Below are 26,010 nucleotides of genomic sequence, written 5' to 3' on the forward strand. Positions count from 1 at the left end.
CTATAACTGGATTGTAAGATTGAATATTATAAACCAAAAACGCTATATATTTAAAATTTCGAAATACAATTTTCCAATCCAAAACAACCCATATATTTCAATTTGTACTATACTACTTGTTATCACCCTTTACACAAGGGTACAATTATATTGGTTATCAATTCTCATGAATAAATATCGCCAAAATCTTCCCTTTTAGCAAAAGGTATAATTATAGAATTGGTTATAATTTGATAATCAGCAAATATAATCAAAATCCTTTCCACAAAATTACAATATCAAGTTTTGCAGGTAATGCGTAAACGCAGAGAAACGTGAATATTTTATACACAATTCTTCACCGTTTCTCTCCAATTCGTCTCTCTCCTTTGCCATACACGCAATCCGCCGCCGATCATTCATCGGAAGCGTCCGATCACCGAACAACACAGGTTCGTATTCTCTATTTCCCTTTTCCGCCAATCGAATTCAATCATCACCTTACTTTTTTCCCGTTTCTGATTATTTTGCTTCGTATTAATGTATAACTGTTGCTTGATGATTCGTTAACTGAAAAAATTCTCTCACTTTCCGTTTCCTTTTTAATTCATGATGTTGTTTCGATGATCGCGGTCTAATTTCGGTAAGATTCTGTTCTTTGCGTGTTAGCATTTAAGTCCTTTTTTAAGTCATAGTTGGCTTTGTTTTAATTTTTCTGGCTTCTCAACTTGTTCATTTATACTTTTGATTTTGTTGTGGTGGTGGTGATTTGATCACTAATTTTCCAGTAATAATTGCAGTAACTCTGTCGTTAAATTTGATCGGGTTAAGGTATGGATTATTTGGATTGTGTATAGTTTTTGAACAGTTGGGTTTTAGATTTTGTTCTGTGTGATTTGGAATCAGGATGTTGTTGTTTTACTTTTTTTGTGTTTATAAATATTTGAGGATTTTGATTGATTTTAAAGGGAAGGATCCTAGTTGTTTGGAGAAAAAATATAGCCTGTATTTCATTCTGCAGCTCTCTGTTTAGTTTCTGACTAAGTTCAGTTCTTTCTAGGCAGAGTATGTTTTCGAAACGAGGTTTGGTGATCTATATCCTTACATAATGTATATTTTTTCGAGTCAGATAATTGGGCTTAAAAGGGCATTTCATTTTGATATGGTTTCTCATAGTAAATAGTTTCATCTTTACGCAAATCGCGTTGAGTCTTGATTGAGAAATTGCTTTTAGTTTACTCCGGAAGTGAATAAAAAATTCCTCAACTTATGCGTGAATGAAAATATCTCTCCCAGTAGCTTATCTATAACATAATGCTGGAAATCAGGAAAATGGTTATTTCTTACAAGTTATAGTAACAGAGGTATAAGAAGGGCTATCAAAGTGGTATAAGAAGGGTTATCAAAGTGGTTATTGTGCAAACTTAATTATATAATGACCAAAATATTTCAGACTGTTAGGTGGTTACCTCACACTTGACGCCGAGCAAACATATGTCATCCAATGTATAATGTACATAGAGGTTGTTGGTTTAAATTTATCGTGTCAGTAATACCACTATTGTTTGTTAAATTTCTTGTTGAATGGCACAGATTAACTGCAGTAATTTGAAGATGTTTATATGGTTTAATATGAATCATATTTCTGTGTATGAGAAATTATACTATTACTTTTTTGTTTTTTGTTATCACATTATTATAAGTAATTCAATGTATGGGTCATTCGTATTGATATTTCATGTCTTCTTCTGGGATGGTATTGTGATTTTGCAAATGTTTTTTTGATGATTAACTTGTTTAAAACTTCAAAATGATTTCTCCTTCTATTTTGGATAATCTCCATAGCAAATAGTTTTAGATGTTTTCAAAATGCAGGGCGGTTGGTGTTTGCATAAGTTAATCGAAGATCTTTGTAAGAATCTGTATATCAAGCCTAATAGTTCAAACTTAGGGCACTCCTGTTGCTTCTGCCTGTTTCTGGCGACGACCCACCATATTAAATTTGCTCATATTCTTTTCTAAAAATTAACATGAATGGGCATGGCTTATGAAGAGAGAACTATATACAGGTTACATGACTCTCCATCACTTTCTATATCTCTAGTGTACAGAGTCATACACCCACACACACATATTTTTTTGATAACTAACTTTCTCATTTTGCATCAGTTTGCTCTACACTTGGCTATGCGACAAGGCTTTGTCCATATGTGGACAATGTAATTAGATGTTAGTTTTTTCCATCTTATGCAGCAAAATCATCCATAACATGTTAAAAGAGATAAAACAGAAATAGCACATATTTCCTAGGCGCATATATCACACACTAGTGGGTAGCTGCTTAGTGCTTAGCCTCTTTAACATAGAAATCTGAATTATGAATGCTATTGCAGGCACTTTTATGGTCCATTTGGATCATTGATGAACAGATGTCATTTTGATTTATGGTGTTCCCTCCAAAGATTATTAGATTGACCTGCTGCAGTGGCAGTATTTAATGCATCAGCCTATGAGTTGGGAAAGAAACACTCGAAAGTCGAATGTAGGGACATTATTACCTGGTTTTGAGAGTGAGGTTCCATTGCTCACCCACTGAGTTATATTGTATACTTCCAATAATCTTGAATATTACTAGTTGGCGTTTTGGGTGCTAAATTTTTTTATGACAACCAGTATTATTTTCATTTCTTGAAGGCACAAAATATCATAAATGTCCCACTGGAATGCTAGATGTTCTAAAGCTCTTTTACGGCATTTAGAATGTGTAGCAATCTCCTACCTTTAGTGATGAGGAGTAGCTGGAATTGTCGTACATACTAAGTTGGGTTGCAGTTTTGGATGTGCTGATCATATCCTTGGTCGAGAAAGAGTTAGGAATCAGTGTTATCTTCTCTTACATCGACGTCAAGACTTATAGTGATTGAATACTTGCTATTCAATGACGTCCCCATATCGCTGCTTGTCTCACAGCAGCATGACTTCCTTGAATTTCAGATGCTTACCGACGATTATATTTGTAATGTTTCTGTATGATCTACTGATGCTTAAGCCAATTTGGAAGTTATTGGTTATGATCTTATCATCTTACTCATGTGGTGGCTGAAAATTAGATAAGGTGGGTTGAACAAGGGTAAGTTCGAGGACTATGCCTATTAACCATGTTCAGTTCGTGGGATTTATCCTGTAGCACATTAGTATCACTGCTTTAGTTCTTAGATAGAGAGCTGGTCATATACATCAGTAGCACAACTGCTGATTATTCCTTGTGTTGCTTTAGCTCACTACGACTTGATAGTGAAAGACAAATCTCGCAGTCTCATGTATCGAGAAATCCTTAGTTTCTCTTTGAAAATTTGGAATTAGTTTCTTATTAACTTATTACACATGGTCCTTGATTAGATGACATTCATGTAATCTATCTTGGATGCATGAACTGAAAAATTACATTTTCGTTCTTTACTTTCTACTGTTTTGTTTGTAAAGCTTTCTCAAACACAATTTGGATGTACTTGCCCATAATTTACCTTCTTTTGAGTGGATGGAAACAGATACTGTTACCGAGGTCTGTTTGGGATGTTTTCATTGTACTTTGCTAATAACTTTCAAATGCTTCCCTTTCTATACCCTATTTAGTTCCTGTGCTCAACGTGATGTGTTTGATATATGCCAGTTTTTCCTAAGATACAAGCACTTTTAAGTAGTTGTCAAAAGCTTTCTTGTTGCTGTATAATTATTAGCCCATATAAAACATTATTCTGTTCTGCTTAACCTCTTTTTTTGGTCAGTGGCACAAGATCTTGTTAATGATGAAAATGCGTGCTTGTGCAGGTTTTCATCTGCTGAAAAAAGTATATTTATCGACAGGTCCATAAGCTATGGGGCACAGAAACATGTTCAACGCACCCCAAATTATCGATACTGATGGTCATCAGGGGCGGGATCACACTGAGCAACCCTTCTTGCTTATGGGTAAAAGATTCTAATATTTCACTTGCATGGGCTTTTCTTGTTTCCATTACTTCCTTTGTAACGGAAATGGCTACGGTAATTTCTTTTGGTGACTGATTTTCCTCATAATAGGAACTGTTTCACACTTGAAATAATATCCTTTTGGCTGCAGAAGATCCTTGCTTATAACTACAACAGTCAGGGTTATGCAAAATAAAATCATTGCATATCTAGAGGTCCATAGGCATCGATGAGATTTTGTTTATTATTGCAGCCCATTCTGTTTTACAATGAAATACTAGTACTCCAAGCCATATAAGCAAGATGGATTTTATAGGTGAAAAATACTCATAAAATTAGTGACTAGATGTTAGGTCTCTGTATAAGCAAGAATAAACTGATGATACCCCATAATAGTTTCCAACAGCTTTTTTAATTTCATATATCGCCTTATGCTCACTTCTTGTTACGATTGTAGGAAGGGCCGTTGCTTCTGATAGCAATTCTCTTGTTCATCCAACTCATCCTGGGCAGAACTTAAGTATCAATGGCGGAACCTTTCCTCCCCAGTGGACTCCTGCTGCTCCTAGGGCACGAATAAACTCATCATCGATTGCCCCTGCTGAATTTCCAGGCCTTCAACAACAGGCTCCTGGTCCATCTCGCGATCCTTTTCTGCTCCAGCCTGCCGGTGGAAATTTCCACATGGTGCCGAATAATTATTCTCGCCCTCCACCTTCTTCGAACCTCAGTGGGCAGACTGTCCCTGGAGCACATGGTGGTTTTGTTAATCCAGCAACAATGGGCAGCAGTAGAGGACCACACAAGCGGAAAAGTCCAAGCACCCCTCAGCTGTATGACAGGGGTTCTACTAGCAGATATTACGATGCTGGAAGCTCATCAAATTTGCTCTTACCTGCTGATCCATGGCAGGAAAAGCAGAACACAGGACCGTATCATATGCCTCGGGAGTATCATCCGGGCTACAGAGTTAACGGCCTCTCTATTGGTGGTGAAGGTACACATCGGAATGTGAGAAGTAGAACTGTAGTTGACCAGGAACCTGAACTGGCCCGAACACATATGCCAAGCAATTCTATGCATCGTTCCTTCTCTAACCGACCCGCTGACCGATCTACTACACTGGATTATTCGAGGCAGAGTTCAAACGTCTCCATAACGGATTGGAATCATTGTCTCGTATCGCCTTCTGGCCATGGGGGGCCACGTGGTGTAGGTTAGTTTTTCATGAATCTATACAATATCATATTCAGAAATGTAAATTATTGTACTAGGATAATCTTTGAGCTGATATTGCAGATTCAAGTTCCTTTGGTCGCGGTCCGAACACCCTCAATGCACTAAACAGTCATGCTAATGGCTCGGTGGACAGCGGTGGTTACAACAATAATGCTCCTATCCCTCAAAATAGTTATGGTTATTTGAATCAACCTCGCGTAGAGGTCCAAAGCAGTTACGACCAAAGTTCTGCCCACACATATTGGGCTTCTTCATCAGGCAACTTCTACCAAAGGCAGGTTGCTGTTTCTGGCGAAGGGCCGGCAATGGCAGCAGACAGTTTCCCTCCTAGACATTCGCAGGCCTTTTCTACCCCAGGGTTTCATTATAGTGAAAGGAATGGTAGAACAAGTGACGCATATAGACCCGTTGCTGGGGAGTCAAGTGCACCCAATCGAGCTGCACATGAGCATGAGGTATGGATCTAAGCCACTGCTTCGCATCCAAATTATGCGGAGACTCGTTTCACCTTTTCAAACCTACATTTTGCTGCAACTTGCTCTATCCATAAATGTGTATACCCATGTGTTCCATGCTCTCATGGGGATGAATTTCAGGCTATTATGGCAGCGAGCTACTCTACGTATTATGGCTCGAGGGCTCCTTACGACCAGCACAGGGAGATGAGGCTTGACACAGACAACATGAGCTATGAGGTCACTTAAAAGTTTAAATTAACACTTTTGTAACTCTGAATCTCAATTACTGAAACACGAGCATATCGGTATATGATCAGGAGCTGCTTGCACTGGGAGAGAGGATCGGAAGTGTCAGCACAGGTTTGTCTGACGGCTCGGTGTCAAAGTGTCTGACTCAATCCATCTATCGCTCGTCGAACCAATCTCAAGACGGCGCAACGTGTGTCATCTGTCTGGTGAGTCTCTCTCTCTCATTCATTCATCTTTGAAAAGTTGCAAGAGTGATTAAAAAACTGTGGTGGTGGCAGGAGGAATACATGGATATGGATGAAGTTGGGAGTTTAAAATGTGGGCATGATTTTCATGTGGGATGCATCAAGAAATGGCTGTCAATGAAGAACTTATGCCCAATCTGCAAGCAATCTGCAGTTGATGACAACAAACTATCTTCTTGAATTTGTTACTATTTCAGGAAATGTAATTGGAAATTATTCCTCAGTTCAAATTATTCCCCGCAATGAGGGAAATGGATTACTTTTGAAACTACAATGTGATTAATGTAATTATTGAACTAACATTTCTCTCCCGGTATAACTTACTTTATTTTATTTTGAAAAAGTACGTTTATTATGTTAAAATGTTAAATAAAGAACTACTATGATTCATAAGAGGAAAATTGAAAAAAGTATTGTTTTCCCAAAAAGAATAAAAATTAATTAAACTGGAAAATGAATCGATTAATACCTCATGTGACTTGGATGGAGGGGATATAAAATAGAGGGGACATTTGAAAATTGCGAATGTAAGAACTTTTACCATGATTTTTTAAACTTGTCATTTATTTGCAAATATTTATCTTCTAATCGAATAGACTGTTCATTAAATTACAAATATTTTCTCGTTAATTTTTAACCATAATGAAGACCAACAATAATGAGAATATTTTTATAATTCAATGCATAAAACAATGTAGTAATGTTAGAGAAAAGTATTTTATGACGAGCATAATTAAAAATATTTAAAAAATGACATTTAATCACAAGTAAACACGCCAATCTCAGACTGCCTATAAATAGACTCCTCTGTTTGCAAAATCTATTCATCTCAGCGTTTTGCAATAATATCACAAATCATGATTCCCCCTAATCTCATGAACGCATAATTGAAGAAGATGCAGGTATTCGTGAAAACGCTAACCGGAAAGACCATTACTCTTGATGTCGAGAGCGATGATTCAATCGAAAACATCAGGGAGAAAATTCAAGACAAGGAAAGGATTCCCCCGGATCAACAAAGACTCATCTTTGCAGGAAAGCAGCTCGAAGATGGGAAGACACTAGCGGATTACAATATCCAAAAGGAGTCGACTCTGCACCTCGTCCTTCGCCTCCGTGGTGGTGATCATGACAATGTTTGTGTTGATTGATGATGGTTGAAAATTGAAAGTGTTCATATGACTTTGATTATTGTGTTACTATACATTCTACTATCTACTACTCCTACTAGTTTCTTACTTTGCAAGTCTTAATAGAAATATGCTGTATATTGTTGCATGAATATATGAGATTGATTCATTGAGATTAATCAAAGACTTAATTTCTTTATATTGGTATTTGCTTGAGATAATCAGTATACGACTACGTGTGAGATTGCTTCTTTTTGGAAGACATAATTGGTATTTTACTTCTTTTATAACTTTAAACTTAAATTCTTATACTGCCTTCATCTTAAAATAATTTGTTGGGCATATGAATTTTTAAAAATACTATAACTATTTAGTATGTTAAATAAGTAGTACTAGAAAGAAGCGTAAAAGGAAAAAATATGAAATATGATAAAATAAATAGAGTAAAGTATGAGAAAAATTATTGTACTCCGAAAAGTATCATATACTTTCCGAAAAAAAAATATAAATAAATTAACTTGGAATACAAATTAATTAAAATGGGACGAATGAAGTATAAAAGTAAATAGTACTCTCAAGTTTCAATATTCCAAGTTAATTGACATGTAATATTCATCTTGGAATGTCTTTTAAGCACGTCATTTGCTTTTTTCAGTAAATATCAAACCTTTTAATTTCTCATATTTTATTTGGCATCCATTCATCTAATTTACTTAAATTTTGTGATGAATATATCAGTTAACTCTTTCTGTCACTTTTTATTTTACTTTATTTTCTCTCACAATATCATAAAAAACACACCGGTTAATTTTGAGCGAGAAAGTATCATTAATCAACGTTCAACAGAATTGTAGAAGTACCATTAATTATTGAGTAAACTTTGGTCATTAATTATTGAGTAAAGGCTAAAATTAGTCCTGAATATATGACCATTTTACCTTTTTGATCCTAAACTTTATCTTTTGGATTTGTTGGTCCTGCACATATGGAAATTTGGTCATTTTAGTCCTCCGTCAATAGATCCGTTAAAAACTAACAGTCAACCCGATTTTGACCAAATTAAACTCTTAATTCTAATTTTTAATTCACTAATTAATCTCCTAATTAGTTTAACAAATATCCATATAAAATTAGAAGTAAAAATAATACTAATTGACGGAGATTGGGGGTTGAAGGATAGCTGCCCTAATAAAGCTTCATTTTTGGATGCGGAGAATGATTTGGAGTGGCGGAGTTCAGGGATGAAGGTAGTGGTGGGTTTCAAGGGCTTGGGCTTGGAAGTGGAGGAGAAGAGGGATTTGATTGCGGCGGCGGCGTAAGAGGGGCGGCGCGAGGAGGAGGAGCTGTCGAGGGTTGTGAGTCGCTCGCAGAGGCAGGACGGGCAGAATCCGGTGAATTGCTCGATGGGGTGGCGATCGCAGCTGAAGGATGACCGCGGCGGAGGTGGAGGCGGAGGCGCAGTTGGGTCTGCAGAAGTGGTATTCATATGAAGTGGTTAACACCCTGCTCATGTTAGTAACCTACGCCGGCAACATTGCATTTGCACAATGTGTGCGACGTGAATTGAGATATGAAACTCCCAAATTAAACAGGAGTGATAATGAATTTAAAAATAATTCTAATTGATGGAGATTAATTAGTAAATTATTGATGGAGATTGTAAATGGATATTTATTAAAATAATTAGGAGATTACTTAGTGAATTAAAAATCAGAATTAAGAGTATAATTTGGTCAAAATCGGATTGACCGTTAGTTTTTAACGAAATTATTGACGGAGGACCAAAATGATCAAATTTCCATATGTGCAGGACCAAAAAATTCAAAAGATAAAGTTTATGATCAAAAAGGTAAAACGGTCATATGTTCAGGACCAATTTTGGCCTTTACTCTTAATTACTATCATCGATCTTTGCATTCCCTATTCATGCAATTTCCATGGATATCTCTTGTCCAAAATAAATAGTATAGCCTTTACACGGGCAACTTTTGCTATTACAAAAGAACAAAAAACTAGAAGGTAAATATATCAAAGGAAATACAATGCAAGTAACAAGAATACAAACTATTGTCTTCTTCAAGTTGAGTCGAGGTATCCCTCTCTCTGCAAGACGAGATACGTCCCGGCTAGTGCTCGCGGATTGGCGCAACGTCCCCAAAGATGAAACGACTTTCCTCCTACCGAGTTGAAGCACCTCAAACTCGTAGGCTCCGGCGAACTTGAATTGGAGGTGAGAACCGAGCAATGCAATGCTCCTATATGCAAACTAGAATGCTTGAGAGCTTAGAGAGACGAGAGAATGATGTTTGTGTGTTTTTCCATCTCTCAAATCCACATCTATTTATAGGATAAGAGTGACTATATAGGTTACACCATATGAACGGGCAAGAGACTTGGAAAATTAAAAGCTTAAAGCTTTTCAAATTTCTTCACGTTTTTTCTTACAAAATATACATTAAGTGAACATTTCAAGACCAAATGAAGTGCTTATTACATCACGACCTATCTTAACAAGAGATGGAGAAAAAAAGTTCAAAAATGCATAACACGATGTATTCATGATGTAGGCTTCAAGAATTACTCAAAAGGATTATTGAAAATAATGGTTTGGCTAGCCCAAAGTTGTAACAAATTAATTGTATTCTAATGGACCAAATTTTAAAGAAGATACGAGTTGTTTTAGGATTTTCTTTGCCAATATAAACAACTTATGTTGGACGAAAAATTAGAACCAATTAAAATCAATGTATATTGTAGTGTCAATCGTCTACGACACATTAAACAGTCAAATTGTTCGTCCATTTGTGGCGTCATAAGTATATTGAAATCCAGCAATAAATATTTCCACACAGATTGCAAGTCGAAATTAAGCAATTTTGACCATAAACTTTTTAATTTGTCATTTATATGCAAATATTTATGTTAGAATAGACATTCATTAAATTATAAATATATCGTCATTATGATTTATGATTAACTATAACAGAAGCAGCAATAATGAGAGTATATTTATAATTTAATGAATTAAACGTTGTAGATTTGCAGTAATGTTAAATTACGCTTAAAAGGAAATTATATTTGAAACAGAGAAATATTTTGTGACAAGCATAATTAAATTCGAACTTTCCAAACGCGCCAACCTCCAATCTCCCGCGGCATATAAATAGACTCCTCCGTTTGCAGAGTCTATTCATCTCAGCATTCTGCAATCTCTCACAAATCACAATTTCCCCCAAATTGAAGATGCAGATCTTCGTGAAAACCCTAACCGGGAAGACGATCACTCTCGACGTCGAGAGCTCCGATTCAATCGACAGCGTCAAGGAGAAAATTCAGGATAAGGAAGGAGTTCCGCCGGATCAGCAGCGGTTGATCTTCGCCGGGAAGCAGCTCGAGGACGACAAAACCCTAGCTGATTACAACATTCAGAAGGAATCCACTCTGCACCTGGTGCTGAGGCTTCGCGGAGGTATGCAGATCTTCGTCAAAACACTGACGGGAAAGACGATCACTCTAGAGGTGGAGAGCGATGATACGATTGATAATGTGAAGGAGAAAATTCAGGATAAGGAGGGGATTCCGCCGGATCAGCAGAGGCTGATCTTCGCCGGCAAGCAGCTTGAAGACGGGAAGACACTGGCGGATTACAATATACAGAAGGAGTCGACTCTGCACCTCGTTCTTCGCCTCCGTGGTGGTGATGGTGTTTGGATTGATTGATGATTGGTTCAAACTTGAGTGTGCGTATAGATATATGACTTTGATCACCGTCTTACTATATATAATACTGACTTTAGTAATTTAGTTTCTTACTATGCCAGTTTTAATCAATTATCGATATTAGCTGGCTTAATCTTGTGGCATGAGTATATGAGATTGGGTTCATTGAGCTTAATCAAAGAGTTATTTTCTTTATATTACTGGTTTTTTGTCATAATTATGAGATTTGCTTAGTTTTTGCTGGACATAATCAGTATATATGTATAGTATGATGATTGAGTTATAAAGATTTGATGAAAGCATGGCTTTCAATTTGAACCAAAGATATACAGTGGAAAACTCACAACTAAATTGGCAAGAAAGAATAAGCTAGTGGCAATTCAAACTGCTGATCTTCCATCAAATGAAAAATCCTTTACATTGATTTTATGATCAAGGTTGTTCTGTGAGGTCATAGGGTCTGCATGATGTCTAGTCTCCATCTCCTTTTCGACCGGTTCTTGAGCTGTTTTACCATGGGGAGACAATATGATTTCATCTTGCTCAGCCTGCCAGTTTTCAATTCTGTGATTGGGTGTTCTTGGAGTATCAGGGTCGACGTTGAGCTGCTCATTGCTGTAATAAGGCAGCAGATGAACAGGGTTTTCAATTCTGTGATTGTGTGTTCTTGGAGTAGCAGGGTCGCTGTGGAGCTCATTGCTGTAATAACGCAGCAGATGAACAGGGGACGAGCCGTGGAGGGGAGTAGTTGGCCTGCTAGATACTGGAGTCACTGAACCAGAGTGATGGTTCTTCTTTATCTGCTTCTTTGCATTCTGGTGCCAGGAATGCAGTGCTTTAGCTATTCTTTCGTTGAAGATTGTTGGCTTCATGTTCGAGCCCATCTGTATATTTCTCATAGCATGTTAACACTTATGTCAAATTAATTTCTCTTGGACACACATGATCAAGCTCAAGTACTAACCTGTGTGACTAGGGCGTAGAGTGGAAGAGTAACATAGCTGCAGAGTATTTGTACCAGTACCCTTTTGCAATTGAAGTTATGACTAGTGTTAGTAAATATAAACAAGAAGGAGTTCTGGTTTTCGAAATCGTTTTGACTCACCCTGTTGTTATTTTGATGACAATATCTTCTGTTTTCTGATGGAAGCAGGATCTCACCCCAAACTCATACTGCGATGCATGAATTTTTGTTGGAGAAGACATCTTTTATACTCCATATAATTAACTTAATTAATTTAATGTGCAGGCACTTACCCAAGCCCAGGCAAAGAAGGCTAGCTGGAACGCGTTCTGAAAGAGAAGAGAATGAAGCAACATGTTAGGTAAAATCTGCAACTCAGCTATGGTGGAAACTGTGATCAACAAATATGATAACTATATGTTGTGCATTGACATTGAAATACCTGAAAAAGAACAAAATGAACGAGGTAAAGTAGGAGGCGTGGGCGTTTGAACCAGAAGAGTTCATCCCCTGGTTGTACTAGTGGGGTCCCTTTTACAACCTCCCCTCTTTCTTGAATCCTTAGTCCCATTTTGGTGATGATAAACTGTAGTTTTGCTCCAACCAGCAAGATAATCTGTAGAGATGGGGTGATTAGGTTTCAGTTTTGATCAACCGGAGATACTATGGATGTGGGAGATGTAGAATTTGTCTTACAATGAGGGGGAGAAATGGTAGCCATAGATAGGCATGCCAGCCTGAGTTTATTATCAGATAAGATATTAGAAACTTGAGATTCTGATGGATAAATATATGGTTTCGGAAGTGTTAGCTCGTTTACCGTGGGTATTGAATAGCAGGAACAGAACTGCAAAGAACCAGATGGGAGGGCTGCAGAAATAAGGTGGAGCTGTTATTGTTATGGCAACTGTGAATGATTGGAGGGGCAGTAGTAGCACGAACCTGATACCTACGACGACTTTGAAATCTTCCTCAAGCGACCTCTTAATGTAGTTCTGGAAATTGAATTTTGTTTGACTCCGTGGTGCCAGATGTGCCTGTTCATGCCGAGAGAGATTGAGAAATCGTCCCACTGGTCAAAATGAATGTTCAAGGACTTACAATAATGAAGCCGTTGCGCAGAGTCATGTAATCCACCTTCGCGACTGACCTGACAAACTGCCGGAAGAAACATGCCTGAAGGTTTTGGGAAACAGAACTGATATAAGTTTTCTACTACTGCACTGCTTCATAAACATGTATTTCTATGTGCTTTGTTGGGAAATCATTTCTCATTAATCTACTCTTTTGAGAGTCAAAATAGTTAATTATTTCTTGATGATTTGTGTAGAAAAAGGGTTCAGATTTTATCTCACCACCCAAAGAAGGATAGTAGATTGACTCCAAAAGCTCAAATGCCTTCTCCCAAAAGAGGTCTCTCTTGCAAATCTGAATCTCTCTGGATCTGCAAGGTATGTCATAAATTCTTACATCTCAGTTTAGTAGTTTCAAATAGAAATAAAATCGAATGAAATCATGTTGTGCAAGAGACTTAGACGATACCGTGTGAGTACTGATATTCGAACGTCCTTGTTTCTGTTTCCCATGCCTTCCATTTCCTCATCTATGTGAATGAAGTAGAAATATAACTATACAGCAAATGGTAAATAATTGTAAAAGAAGATCAATGTCTACCTTAGCTCTGCCTAAAGCCAAAGTGATTAGACTGCAAACAACATGAAAAATAGCCAGCACAAAGATGAATATGTGCAGTTGGTGAATTCCGTCGTAGGAAATAAACGGAACTTTTCCCTGCAAGAGAAGTGAAAACACATTGGTCTATTTATGCATGTAATAAAAAATCACAGAACCATAAGATAGGTAGGCCTAAATATGTTCTCATAACATGTTCTACTTAAGGAAATATAATAATCTACGTACTGTTTTCGAGCATTTGTCGTATCCCCCACCAGCCAGAATACGTCTCTGAGTCTCACCATAGTCAGAATAAGCACTCAACCGCCTTCGCTGGTTTCCAGCCAAACCAACCCCATACTTCCTCGTTTCTTGCTTCTTGTCGCATGGATGCCAAGAATTTGCAATGGTTTTTGATACGCAGATTTCTGCTATCTTCCCCTGCCCCACCGTTAGCAGTAGTGATATGAAACCGAGTAGCATGAGCTCTGAGTGAAGAAAAAACACATTTCATCAGATAAAACGCGACAAAAAACGTAGTATATTTTTGTTAGTTCTCACCAACCTGATTTAACCTTCTCAAGTGCTTCATATAAAGCATTCTTGTTTCTCTTTTTCAGTAGCTGCAGAGGGAAAATAATGTTACCTTCCCAAAATCAAGGTTTATGAACTAGTAAGAAAAAACAATGTTACCTTCCCAATTAGGTGGAAAATGTGCTCTATCACAATAGAAATTGCTAACAGCACAAAGCAGACGACCGCAACAGCCCATGTAGGCGTTTCTTCCAGTGATCGGCCACCCTTAGCCATCTCTCTTCTTACACAATGTGATAAAACACTCCCTATTTAGCATACAACTAAGTAGTGTAATAACGTGTTGTGCAATTTATAGAACTTCGTCACGGAAGAAGATGCAGAAGAGAGGAAGGTCTTAGGAAACCTGCTTAAAGGTGGACTTGTATGTAGTTGTTTGGTGGAAACATGCTTCAGAAATTAGGCTTAGCAAGGAAATTTGAGCATGATTATGATAATTTGGAGTGTAGTTTAGTGCAGAGGTTTTCTAAGTCATGCATTTGTGGATAATATGTGGTCTGTATTCTTGAAACACACACAGATACACATTCCCTTTGCTTGACTGACTTAGGAATTTGTTATTCTTTCCCCTTGTTTCCCTATTTGAGATGTCATTCCTTTTACATGGTCTAAAGAAAGGCCTTCATTATGGTTTTTCTAGATGCGCTTGCTTGAAATCTAGTGCAATGAATGATGAAATGTAACTTAGTTGGTAAAACGTTTTTAGTTTAAAAATAATTTAAAGAAAGACGTCTATTGTCATTTTTCTAGATGCCCTTGCTTGAAACCAAGTGCGATAGAGGATGCAACTTGGTTGATGAGACATTTTTAGATTAAAGAATGATCTAGTGCAACGGTGGAATAAGTAGATTTGTATACAAATTTGTTGTAAAAGGGTATATTTTCTCAAATAAATGAGATGTGAAGTATTTGTTGTTTGTTGTCACCGTCCAAAAATATTATTCTCATTTTGATGACAATTTATCAATAATAAACTTTCTTGGATGTCTTATATATTTGTCACATACTTGGATAGGATAGTGGAATATTTCAAAATCGGCTACATGATATCACTATCGTGGCACTATGCCATTAACAAAAAGGGGTATGATCTTGGTGTATACTATATGTACCAAGACCAATATCTTTTATTAATAAGAACAATACATTTAATAAATAAGTAGTAACTTTTAAATATAAGAATAATAATGTTTATGTAGAAGAATAGTAAGAGCATCCGTAATGAGAAATTGAACAAATGAAAAATCAGCAAAGATGTTTTGCCCCCTTTTCATTTTATTGTTTTATCGGGAGTGTGGTTCTTAAACCTAGATGTTGCGGGTTCGACTCACACCTTCCTATAGTGAAGAGATGATGCGTTTGTGGATGCCCTAACTCTTTCTTTGACTCACGGCGAAGGAATTCACTTTGTCCTATTGACTACTGTAATGAGTATTTTTTTTTATGAAAAACAACGTATTAAATCTCTATTACTTTATTATTTTTCTATTTTCTTTTTCTTTTATTTTTACTTTATTTTTATTAAAGTCACTAAATATAATTTTTAAAAAAAATATTGTGTCCAAATTAAATATAGTAGTACCCCCTTATACTAACATTGACCAAGTCTTGATAGGAATGAATTGTCTTCTGTTTTCCATTGATTGTGTCGTTATCACTAAGAACTAGTGCTAACGTGCGATGAAGATAGTGGTGGAGTCAATGATGAATTCCACACGTGAAGAAGTAATAGTCTGCCTTATATAATGAGTTATTAGACTTCTGACTACAAAAATTAGTATTTCCTTTTGTTTATATATATAAAGCCACATATTTTATTATTAGTATATTATAACCAAGAAAGATTCTTACATGAATTATGTCGACTAATGTTTATTGTAGTCTGATTCGAACAGTCTCCCACACACTCATACAACTTGCACAAGTGACTTGGTAAACACATACATGTTCTAATTTATACGATTTTTCCAACGTTTTTGCAATACTTTATGAATTTTTCATGGTTCAACCAATTTTGAATGTATAACAATAAAATCAGTAATATGAAAAACAATCCTTTATATGGCAAATAAAATTAGTGGATAGAGAATATTCTTTAAATTTAAATTTGAGGTAGATGATACGAGTAAAATCACTATTTAATTGAAAATAGGTTTGAGTCTAATATAAAGTGGTTGGAGATGCTCTAACGTATAAACCCTCCATCCTGTAATAAATATCACATTTTTCTTTTTAGTGTGTCTCACAAAAGATGTCATAGTTTCTTTTTTGGAAAAGAACTCGTTCTCCCATTAATATAAGTGTACTATTTTCTCACTCCATCTAACACTTAAAATAACATCTCTTAAAATTCCATGTCATTTTCCAGATATACAATCTTTTATGGATGATTGGAGTATAAAACTATAAAAGTGATCAATCGATTTCAAGTTTCAACACCGAACTTTTGCAAAAAATGAGATATGAAGTTATTTACAAATTGGACGTTCAATAATTTGAATAAAAGGTTGAAGATGAGAGTTGATTGGCGATTTAGCTTTTGTAAAATCCAATAATAGCAATGGATCATAGAAATTGAAGCCCAAAAATTTAGGGCCCAATGTATACAATTAATTGGGCCATGTTTTTTAAATGAGAGCCCAATAGTGCAAATTGAGAAAAGAACGAAAAAAGATGGGGCATTCCGAGAATTGAACTCGGGACCTCTCGCACCCTAAGCGAGAATCATACCACTAGACCAAATGCCCGTTGATGATATTTATTTCTATTATTTTATTATAAATATAAGAAAATTATGATTCTTGCATCGATGCATGGTATGTGGTGAGGTGTGATAGATCATAGATTTGAATGTGATATCCTTTATTATATTAAATTATACGACATCTCTCTTGTAATTAATTACTTGGTATGATTTATCGAAATTCAGTAGAATATTTACATGCTTTTGATTCGAAAAGCGTTGCATAATTTGTACCCAACAAGATACCTGGGTGTCAGTGGATATATTATACACCTCAATCAGTAGTATTATAGAAAAGAATAAATATAATTTTTTTTATTTTAAATAAAAAAATAATATTTAGCTACAAATTAACAAAAAATTATAAAGTTTAGGCAAATTCTGATTAATCTCGTACTCTGAAAATTAGCCACTAAAACCATGAAATTTTTGGATTTATTCTTAATTTTCCGATCTTTCTGACTGATTTTCAAAGTTATGAGACAAACCAGAATTATATCAAATTTCATAGTAGTTTTTTAGTAATTTGCATTGTATTCAATTACTATATTGAGTATTCTTTAAAGTTTATCAACCAAGTTGCTACAAATTTTTCATGTAGCCAATAAGCTCACATGTCAAATAATTGGTTGATGATAATATAGATGTATCCATCACGGTGTAGAGAAATAGAAATGGCTCCAACCATGAATGCTGAATTAATTCTGACAAACCACAACCATGAAACTCTCCCTATCCCATACTATCTATCTGTCTTGATGAATGTCACACTCAATAAATTGGACACATCACACATACACAAAATGTCACACACAACTCTATGTGTTTCACACCATAGAATGTTTTGTTCTTATCAACTCTTGAGACATGACCATGTCCAAAATAGTAATTCCACATGTTGGAAATATGTGGGGAAGAATGGCTCCCTTACTCGTTACCACATTCTCATGATTCACCAAAACACACAGTTTCTCACCTCATACTTCCCCACTTGCATCACTCCTTAGTTAGGACACCATATATACATCTTGTCTTCATCTTCACCTTCATCTTCTTGACTCGAACCGGCTCCCATGGCTGCAGAGAAATGTGGAGTGTGCCCATTTGAGGCCATGGATCTACTTTGGTTTCACCAGATTGTTACTTCATCAAAATCACCAACAAAAAACATCTCCCAAAATTCAGCCATAGTGTCAAACCAAGAAATCTCTTCATCATCTCCTCCGGTAGCATCCTCAGAGGTAATTAACTAGTTTATGTCGACCGGCACAGTTTAGGTCTTTCGTTTAGTTATTGTTTTTTTCTTTTTCATGTTTGTTGTGGTTATCGGATCGTCCATCGGTCGCCTTATTTGAGGAGGTTGTGTTGTCTGCTATATGTTGCAAGTTCGATGTATTTGCGATTTTTGTCTTTTGTTTAACTTTAGATGTTCTTTTGTCAAGTCGTATAATAAATATATTTATTCTATACTGTTTGGATTGTCACCATTTATGTTGGACTCACTCACCAATTCCACATCTTTACTCATTGAAAAAACTAGCACTAAACACATCTTTACTTGTATCGGTGTTTGAGTAGCATGTGTTGCTAGCTCCGTGTTACAAGATCGATATATTTGCTAAAGAAGATAGACGCACTGATTTTTTGCATGTTTTTGCAAATTGTCTTTTATATAGCTTTTATGTCGTTCTTGTATTGATTTTGAACTGTTTAATTGGATTGTCACCGTTTTTGTTGGACTCGCTCGCCAGTTCCCAACTTTGATCATTTTTACTCGGTCGAAAAAGCCAACACTAAACACCTCTCTCTCTCAGTACAATTTTTTTTATGATATTTAAAGGTGGAGAACAAGAGACAAGAAAGTGAAGAATCTGCTACTACTACTACTAGTAAATCTCACTCATCTTCACCGACAACAAGAACATCAATGAGGAAATCTCGAAGCTCAGTCGATCTCGAGCTTCAAGAAGTTAAAGGGTTCATGGATTTAGGGTTTGTTTTCAAAAAACACAACTTAAGCAACCATGTCATTAGCTTGATCCCTGGATTGCAACGAATCAAATCTCAAGATGATCAAGATTTAGAGATTCTTGATGAAGAAGAGAAAGAAGAAAAATTGATGATGCCATATTTGTCAGAATCATGGCTTGTGAAATTGCCAGATTCTCCATTGATACTAAGTTTAAGGATTTCGAGGGTTTGTAATGATTCGGACAAGGTGAAGAAGCACTTGAAGGATTGGGCTCGAACGGTCGCAGCAACCGTCCACCATGAGTCTTGATCGATGGTCGGAATATCCAACTAGGCTGCTCTTGTAGATTCTACATCTGATGAAATAGTATGGACATTGAGTACAAACCTATCACACATCAGGTGTTACTCAACAACGGAGACGCAAATCACACATTTATATAAGTACTGTATTTACGAAAATGTTACATTAAAAAAGTTTAAAAGTGGTATGTGCTTTATTGTGTAGAGAATGAGACATGTTTTTGAAAAAAACATGTGATGTTTAGAAAATGGTCCTCTTCTTTTTTTTTTCCATTTTGGTGATTTTCAATTAATTGTTGGTTATTGAATTGCAGTTATTAATGGGTATTATAAGTTTAATCACGACTTATATTAATAAAAAATTCGTAGAGAAAGGAAATTAAAAAAAATCATCAATTGTTTTAAAATAATTCTACAACCAAATTGGCATGTTGGACACACACTTATGTGCTTAAATTGAAAAGAAAAAGTCATCGCGGGATAGACTATGGCAAATCGTTGATACTCTTAATCTTTGACTACACTCATATATTCTAAAATTATGCCTTTTCCCCCACGGCCCACCCATAAGATAATTGCATATCAATTAAGCATTATTACTTCATATTTTAACAACCAAAGAATATTAAAGTGGTCATAAATGTTTCCTCCCTTTTGTTAGTTGTTACTTCTTCTCTTTTGAATTTCTTCACATCTCTCTCAATTATTTCCCAAAATCAATTAAAGAATCAAAGGAACATTTTGAACTTTGGTCCCGTGTTGTAATTTTCTTAAACAACACTTTTAGTTAAAGTGCAAATAAAGCTTGTTACAAAAGGTGATTAGTAAATATACACCTAATATTTTATTTGAAACTAAATCCTCTGCATTATTCGTTTACCCTCACGTATATATATATGGCATATACTAAAAAATGATTCTTTCAATCCAAGTTCACTCTCTAGCAAAGCTTAAATTAAGGATCTTAAAATATTTTGGTTCCTATTTATTATTATTATTATTACACAAAGTCTCATTCACAAAATCTTGAAAGTTGACTATAAATATGTAACGCTGGGCATACTTGTAGTATAGATAAGTTTTCCAAGCTATAGCGACATTACCACCCATAAATTGTTTACTAAAATAAATTGTTCCTTACAAATTTCCAACTTTTAATTAATTTTATTAAGTCATTGCAGTGATACACCACATGCTTATTAAAATCATAAATTAATAATTAATGTAAAACTTTAATTCAAATTTTTAAAAAATGAGGCAAATGGAATTAAAACAAAGAAAACAAAAATTGAGGTATATAAGTCACTTTAATATTTCCATTAACTATAAGTAATATTTTAGTTAATAATTAATTCTTAATTTACTAATCAAATTTTGTGTGGTTGCCGTTAATATTGCCATTTAGCACTGCTAAGTATACTACTTATGTACATATAGAATTGAAAGGATGAAATAAATTGGGAAATGGCTGTATTGAAGTTAAAATTAATTTCTCTTTTACTTTTTATTGATCGAGTGATCAATAAAAAGTAGTCATAAATATTGCATTAAAAATACTTAAATCAAATTAAGTAACCAGAAAAATAAGTAGAGTTGTTGAGTGGGGCCAACATCTGTGTGGTTTACAGACAAAATCACAAAAGTAAAAAAAAGTGCTGCCCATTTGCAAAAACCGAGGTCTGAAATTTGTAAAAATGACAAAAAAACTTCACTTTTATTGATGTCTTAAATTCTGTTAAAAAAATTCCCTCATTAATTATCACTCATTTCATCATTTTCTATAAAATAAAAGCATTTAATTTAATTCTCTATTATTCCATGTATATTATCGAATCCAAAATCTTACTCCCTTCGTTCCAAAAAAAAATAAAATTTGCACTTGGTGGCAGCCATAGAGATTTTTAAAAATGTTATTTTACATTAAATAAATAAAATATAATTAAATATATTAATGAAATGCGAAAAAATACTTAGATTAATAGTATTATAAATAAGAGAAAAATAAAAGTATAACATCTTTAGTAAGATAAAATAAAAAGAAGAAATATATGGAGTGATATTTTTTAATAGACAGGAGTAGTTTATTTCATTTGTTTGTTATTATGTCTCATTTTATATTGTGTGATATCCACTTACATACTATTATTTCACTACATTTAATTAAAAAAAATTATATTGTATTAATAGTATAATAATGGCGCCCACGTTCTACTGACATTTTTCACCTATGTTTCTTCATATTTCATAAAATCTTTATCAGCAGAAAAAAGAAATAAAAAATTAATGCTAAAACTCTATTAAGTCCCAAAAATATCTCACTTTTCATTTTCTAATCTCATACTAAAAGATTTCAAATTTCTATCTTCGAAAAGGGTAAATTGTCATTAATACATTTAACTATATTTTCTTTTTCTCTTCATTAAAAATAATAAAACAATTCTTTTTAGATAATTTATAGACTCAATCAGTTTTTTCAATTAAAAGAATATTCATTTCTCTTATTCTATTTTTTATACTTACCTTCACTTTTCACTTTCTAATTAAACACGTTAACCAGTACTACTAAAATCTCATACCGATCAAGAAATGTGTCATCTTAATTCAGGCACAAAAATAAGATGGGGCATAAAAAGTACTCCCTTTATTCCTTCAAAGATGACCCACTTTCCTGTTTGGTCACTCCAAGTCTCCAACTAAGATGACTCAATAGTAAAAGTAGAAATTAATTACTATCTCTTTTACTTTATTTTCACATAAAATCTCATACTGTCCAAAGAACAAGTCGTCTTCATTGGACGAAGGCAGTACTATATTATTTTAAATTATTTTTAACATGTTCAAATTTCTTTTACACTCGTTTGAAGAAAATGATAGTATTAAAGAAGAGAGAATAATATAAATAAGAGTTCTCTCTGTTACTCTACTCCTCTCTATTTTATTATTTGTTATCAATTTAACGAGTGCTCTGAATGAAAAGTCTCTGTATACTGTATTAATTAAATTATATTTTGAATATATTCAAATTTGTTGTATACACTCAATAAATCTACTACTAACAGGCTACAAAATATTTAAACCTGATTTAGCATAATCAGAGACAGCATTTACATGTTACAATTATTCATCCATGAATTTGTAATAAAAAAAAAATTGGGTGCGGTGTGTCCATGTGTGGGCTTCAGCTTGACTCAGCTTCTTCTATTAGTCTATAGTTGAATCCTGAGTCTCTCTTTGTGAAACTAGATTTAATCTTTCTCCACTCTTCCCCCCCTCAGGGCTCAGATCAATTCAACCCCAAAACACAATGCACCCTTCCAATCCCTAGCCATGACGTCACGCCCCGTCCAATTCCTCCTCCTCCTCCTCCTCCTCTCCGCCGCCGCCGCAGCGATCCAATTCGACTTCGGCTCTCTCACATTCTCCAAACTCAAGCTCCTCGGGGAGGCCCACTGGACCAACTCCACCGTCCGCCTCACCCGCGACCTCGGCGTCCCCAGCTCCGGCGCCGGCCGCCTCCTCTTCTCCGACCCCATCCCCTTCCGCCGCCGCGCCTCCAACCTCACCGCCAGCTTCTCCACCTTCTTCTCCTTCTCCGTCCGCAACCTCAACCCCTCCTCCGTCGGCGGCGGCCTCGCCTTCGTCGTCTCCCCCGACGCCGCCGCCCTCGGCGACGCCGGCGAATTCCTCGGCTTCATCACCGCCGCCGGCGACCCCCCCGGCGCCGTCGCGGTCGAGTTCGACACCGCCATGGACGCCGGGCTGGGCGACATCAACGGCAACCACGTCGGGCTGGACGTCGGCTCGGCCGTATCGACTCGGTCGGTCGATCTCGAGTCGATCGGCGTCCAGTTAACGAGCGGCGATTCGATCAACTCGTGGGTGGATTACACCGGGTCGACTCGGTCGATCCGGGTGTACGTCTCGCTGTCGGACCGGAAGCCGAAGGAGGCGGTGATCGCGGCCGAGATCGATCTCGGCGAGTCGATCCCGGGCGACTCGGTGTACGTCGGATTCTCCGGGTCGACTCAGGGGAGCACCGAGGCCCACACGATCGAGTGGTGGAGCTTCCGATCCTCGTTCGACGACGACGGGCCGAGTCACGACTCGCCGCCGGCTCCGGCGCCGGAGGATTCGCCGCCGGTGGAGTTTCCATTGACGCCGGAAACTTCCACCCCGCCGCCGCCGTCTCCCGCGCCCGAGGCGCAAAATGTGACGGCTGCGCGCGTGGCGGCGAGAGGAGGAGGCGGCAAATGCCACGGGTCAATGTGCCCCGGCGCGGTGGCCGGGGTCGTGACGGCCGGGGCGTTTGTCCTGGGATTTTGCGCCGTTGGGTTCATATGGATCTATAAGAGGAAATTCAAGAAAGGGGAGAAAAGGGAATATTTTGCTTCGGATGTGATCAAAATGCCTAAGGAATTCAGCTATAGGGATCTGAAATTAGCCACGAAAGGTTTTGATTCGGATCGAATAATCGGTAACGGCGCATTCGGCACGGTTTATAAGGGGATTTTGCCCGAGACGGGCGGCGCTGTCGCGGTGAAGCGGTGCAGCCACACCGGGCAGGGGACGGCCGAGTTCTTGTCCGAGTTATCGATAATCGGAACTCTTAGGCATAGGAACCTAGTTAGGCTACAAGGGTGGTGCCACGAGAAGGGTGAAATTTTACTAGTCTATGACTTAATGTCCAATGGGAGTTTGGATAAAGCCTTATTCGAGTCCGCGTTCGTGCTGACGTGGATGAACCGTCGCAAAATTTTGACCGGGGTCGCGTCGGCCCTCGCGTACTTGCACCAAGAATGCGAGAATCAAGTGATCCATCGCGACGTAAAGAGCAGCAACATTATGCTCGACGACGCTTTCAACGCTAGGTTAGGCGATTTCGGGCTAGCCAGGCAAATCGAGCACGACAAGTCCCCGGACGCCACGACCGCGGCCGGGACAATGGGGTATCTCGCGCCCGAGTACCTGATAACCGGCCGGGCGACCGACAAGACCGACGTTTTCAGCTACGGTGCGGTGGTGCTAGAGGTGGCGACGGGGCGGAGGCCGATCGAGAAGGAATTTTTCGACGGAAGGGGCGGGAATTTGGTGGAGTGGGTGTGGAGCTTGCATCGGGACGGGCGGTTGTTGGACGCGGCCGACCCGCGACTCGGGAGGGAGTACGACGAAGAGGCGATGGGGCGAGTGTTGCGGGTGGGGCTCGCCTGCTCGCACCCGGACCCGATGTTCAGGCCGAGTGCGAGGGGCGTGGTGCAGATGCTACTAGGGGATGTTGAGGTCCCCATTGTGCCTAGTAGCACTAGGCCAACAATGAGCTTTACCACATCACAATTGTTGATGACATTGCAAGATAGTGTGTCGGATATGAATGAGATGATCACAATCTCCACCACCTCGTCGGAATGTAGCTTCATCGGCGGCGGAGATGGCGGCGGAGGAGGACTACACCTGGTCTAGCTAGTAAAGTATTGTCCTATTTTTAAAATTTTGTCACTAATTGAATATATTCATTGATTTGTGATTTACAAAGGAGAAAGAAAGTAGCACCAATAATTTATTGGCTTGTTGGTAGCATATAATATTGCTGCAATTTATGTAATTTAATCTTCAATTTTTGGTCTTTTTAATTATGAGATTTTGGTTAATTCTCCCTCGGTTTAATTATCTATAAATTAGATTGATGCGTGGCACATTATTTGTGAATATTTATTGGGAGTAATGTTACTCTAAAGTTAATAATTTTAGTAGTTGTTCTTGAAGAACAAGAATTGATTATTTTGTTTTTCATTATAATTTGTTTAAATCGTTTTATTTTATATAATACCGTATATAGGAGTATATGTTTAGTAGTGTATCTCTTTCACCAGGGATGTGGCATTACATACTTGGATCGTCGAATTTATTGGTATAAATAAAATTTACTTATTATTCTTTAATTTGACCAGAAGTGGAATAAATAAAATTTGCCAGTCATTCTTATCTAGAAATAAATAAAATTTACTTAAATTATTCTTTAGTTTGACCATTAAGTAGAATAAATAATATTTACTTGTCATTCTTATTTAGTGGATGAGGTTGATGGATCGATAACTCTAAAATATTTTTTTATATACTTATATTCTCTTTAACTCCAAATGATTTTGAATAGAGTATTTGCTTTTGTAGCTTTACATAAAAATTATCTATATTATCCATAATTTCTTATAATTCCTTTATTTGGTGGAAAACTGTATTTTTGTTGATTTTAAATAAAGAGTTTGGTTTATCTAAACGTAACATTGGTTGCATTCTCGTTGATATTTATATTTTTAGTTGTTTGTGCATTAATATTCTACTCCCTAGTTATCATTTTTTTGACTTTGAGTGTTTCGTGAATGTTGGGACTCGGTGGCGCACACTCAAACTCCACATTAATATGATATTGTCCGCTTTGGACAAAGCCCTCACGATTTTAGTCTTGGGATACTCCCCAAAAGATCTCATACTAATGAAGTTGGGGTAGCCATTATATATGCTTGCAACTCTTGTTCATTCTCCGATGTGGAATATGGTTTGCTCCGATACCACTGTTGGGATTCGGTGGCGCACACCTGAACTCCACATTAGATATTGTCCGCTTTGGGCAAAGCCCTCATCGTTTTGCTCTTGTAGTACTCCCCAAAAGACCACATACTAATAGAATTGAGGTATCCATTATACCTACTTGTAACTCTTGTTCATTCTCCAATTTAGGATATAATTTGCTCCCTTTCAATAAACATACTAAAAATTA

General features: G+C 36.9%; 5 protein-coding genes and 1 non-coding gene across 11 annotated transcripts; 4 read left to right on the plus strand and 2 right to left on the minus strand.

Moving 5' to 3' along the window:
• The first annotated feature begins 268 nt into the window (after positions 1-268).
• On the plus strand, positions 269-6,455 carry LOC125213268 (probable E3 ubiquitin-protein ligase RHG1A). Of its 5 annotated transcripts, XM_048113714.1 has the most exons (10): positions 1,855-2,048; positions 2,149-2,208; positions 2,373-2,549; positions 2,674-3,109; positions 3,808-3,948; positions 4,406-5,164; positions 5,248-5,642; positions 5,784-5,882; positions 5,963-6,100; positions 6,173-6,455. In XM_048113714.1, exons 5-10 carry the CDS (start codon positions 3,855-3,857, stop codon positions 6,317-6,319), a joined length of 1,632 nt encoding a protein of 543 aa, XP_047969671.1. In that variant the 5' UTR covers positions 1,855-2,048; positions 2,149-2,208; positions 2,373-2,549; positions 2,674-3,109; positions 3,808-3,854; the 3' UTR covers positions 6,320-6,455. The 5 variants fall into 5 exon arrangements, with proteins under 5 accessions (XP_047969673.1, XP_047969672.1, XP_047969671.1 ...); XM_048113716.1 differs by lacking the exons at positions 1,855-2,048; positions 2,149-2,208 and adding an exon at positions 269-431; XM_048113718.1 differs by lacking the exon at positions 2,674-3,109 and having other exon boundaries at positions 2,373-2,554.
• A 580-nt stretch (positions 6,456-7,035) lies between these two features.
• On the plus strand, positions 7,036-11,184 carry LOC125213270 (polyubiquitin). Of its 2 annotated transcripts, XM_048113720.1 has the most exons (3): positions 7,036-7,258; positions 8,604-8,614; positions 10,513-11,184. In XM_048113720.1, the coding sequence occupies exons 1-3, from the start codon at positions 7,036-7,038 to the stop codon at positions 10,987-10,989; spliced, it is 711 nt and encodes a 236-aa protein (XP_047969677.1). In that variant the 3' UTR covers positions 10,990-11,184. The 2 variants fall into 2 exon arrangements, with proteins under 2 accessions (XP_047969677.1, XP_047969678.1); XM_048113721.1 differs by lacking the exon at positions 8,604-8,614 and having other exon boundaries at positions 7,036-7,242; positions 10,519-11,184.
• Positions 11,185-11,316: 132 nt separating this feature from the next.
• Positions 11,317-14,732, minus strand: LOC125213267 (MLO-like protein 6). Its single transcript, XM_048113713.1, has 15 exons — positions 14,321-14,732; positions 14,193-14,250; positions 13,874-14,115; positions 13,628-13,744; positions 13,496-13,556; positions 13,309-13,397; positions 13,055-13,129; positions 12,896-12,990; positions 12,774-12,823; positions 12,650-12,690; positions 12,396-12,569; positions 12,247-12,282; positions 12,095-12,162; positions 11,954-12,014; positions 11,317-11,873 (listed from the first exon to the last, which is right to left on the minus strand). Exons 1-15 carry the CDS (start codon positions 14,435-14,437, stop codon positions 11,370-11,372), a joined length of 1,788 nt encoding a protein of 595 aa, XP_047969670.1. The 5' UTR covers positions 14,438-14,732; the 3' UTR covers positions 11,317-11,369.
• Positions 14,733-16,896: 2,164 nt separating this feature from the next.
• TRNAP-AGG lies at positions 16,897-16,968 on the minus strand. The gene has a single exon. It is a non-coding gene; the product is annotated as a tRNA-Pro (tRNA).
• A 911-nt stretch (positions 16,969-17,879) lies between these two features.
• Positions 17,880-19,442, plus strand: LOC125212505. Its single transcript, XM_048112699.1, has 2 exons — positions 17,880-18,205; positions 18,805-19,442. The coding sequence occupies exons 1-2, from the start codon at positions 18,038-18,040 to the stop codon at positions 19,243-19,245; spliced, it is 609 nt and encodes a 202-aa protein (XP_047968656.1). The 5' UTR covers positions 17,880-18,037; the 3' UTR covers positions 19,246-19,442.
• A 3,041-nt stretch (positions 19,443-22,483) lies between these two features.
• LOC125210678 (L-type lectin-domain containing receptor kinase VIII.1-like) lies at positions 22,484-24,899 on the plus strand. Its single transcript, XM_048110239.1, has one exon. It carries the CDS (start codon positions 22,566-22,568, stop codon positions 24,693-24,695), a length of 2,130 nt encoding a protein of 709 aa, XP_047966196.1. The 5' UTR covers positions 22,484-22,565; the 3' UTR covers positions 24,696-24,899.
• The last annotated feature ends 1,111 nt before the right edge of the window (positions 24,900-26,010 follow it).

The sequence above is a fragment of the Salvia hispanica genome, chromosome 3 (assembly GCF_023119035.1).
Source record: "Salvia hispanica cultivar TCC Black 2014 chromosome 3, UniMelb_Shisp_WGS_1.0, whole genome shotgun sequence".
NCBI lineage: Eukaryota > Viridiplantae > Streptophyta > Magnoliopsida > Lamiales > Lamiaceae > Salvia > Salvia hispanica.

What these genes read in the sequence shown, in the direction of transcription:
- LOC125210678 (XM_048110239.1), top strand. Translation starts at nt 22,566, where the DNA reads ATGACGTCACGCCCCGTCCAATTCCTCCTCCTCCTCCTCCTCCTCTCC.
- LOC125213270 (XM_048113720.1), top strand. Translation starts at nt 7,036, where the DNA reads ATGCAGGTATTCGTGAAAACGCTAACCGGAAAGACCATTACTCTTGAT.
- LOC125212505 (XM_048112699.1), top strand. Translation starts at nt 18,038, where the DNA reads ATGGCTGCAGAGAAATGTGGAGTGTGCCCATTTGAGGCCATGGATCTA. An exon ending in CTCCGGTAGCATCCTCAGAG is followed by an intron (nt 18,206 to 18,804) that starts GTAATTAACTAG and finishes TGATATTTAAAG; the next exon opens with GTGGAGAACAAGAGACAAGA.
- LOC125213268 (XM_048113716.1), top strand. Translation starts at nt 3,855, where the DNA reads ATGGGGCACAGAAACATGTTCAACGCACCCCAAATTATCGATACTGAT. An exon ending in CAGACAACATGAGCTATGAG is followed by an intron (nt 5,883 to 5,962) that starts GTCACTTAAAAG and finishes GTATATGATCAG; the next exon opens with GAGCTGCTTGCACTGGGAGA. An exon ending in CAACGTGTGTCATCTGTCTG is followed by an intron (nt 6,101 to 6,172) that starts GTGAGTCTCTCT and finishes TGGTGGTGGCAG; the next exon opens with GAGGAATACATGGATATGGA.
- LOC125213267 (XM_048113713.1), bottom strand. Translation starts at nt 14,437, where the DNA reads ATGGCTAAGGGTGGCCGATCACTGGAAGAAACGCCTACATGGGCTGTT. An exon ending in ACTTGAGAAGGTTAAATCAG is followed by an intron (nt 14,116 to 14,192) that starts GTTGGTGAGAAC and finishes TTCTTCACTCAG; the next exon opens with AGCTCATGCTACTCGGTTTC. An exon ending in TCTACGCCCTAGTCACACAG is followed by an intron (nt 11,874 to 11,953) that starts GTTAGTACTTGA and finishes AGAAATATACAG; the next exon opens with ATGGGCTCGAACATGAAGCC.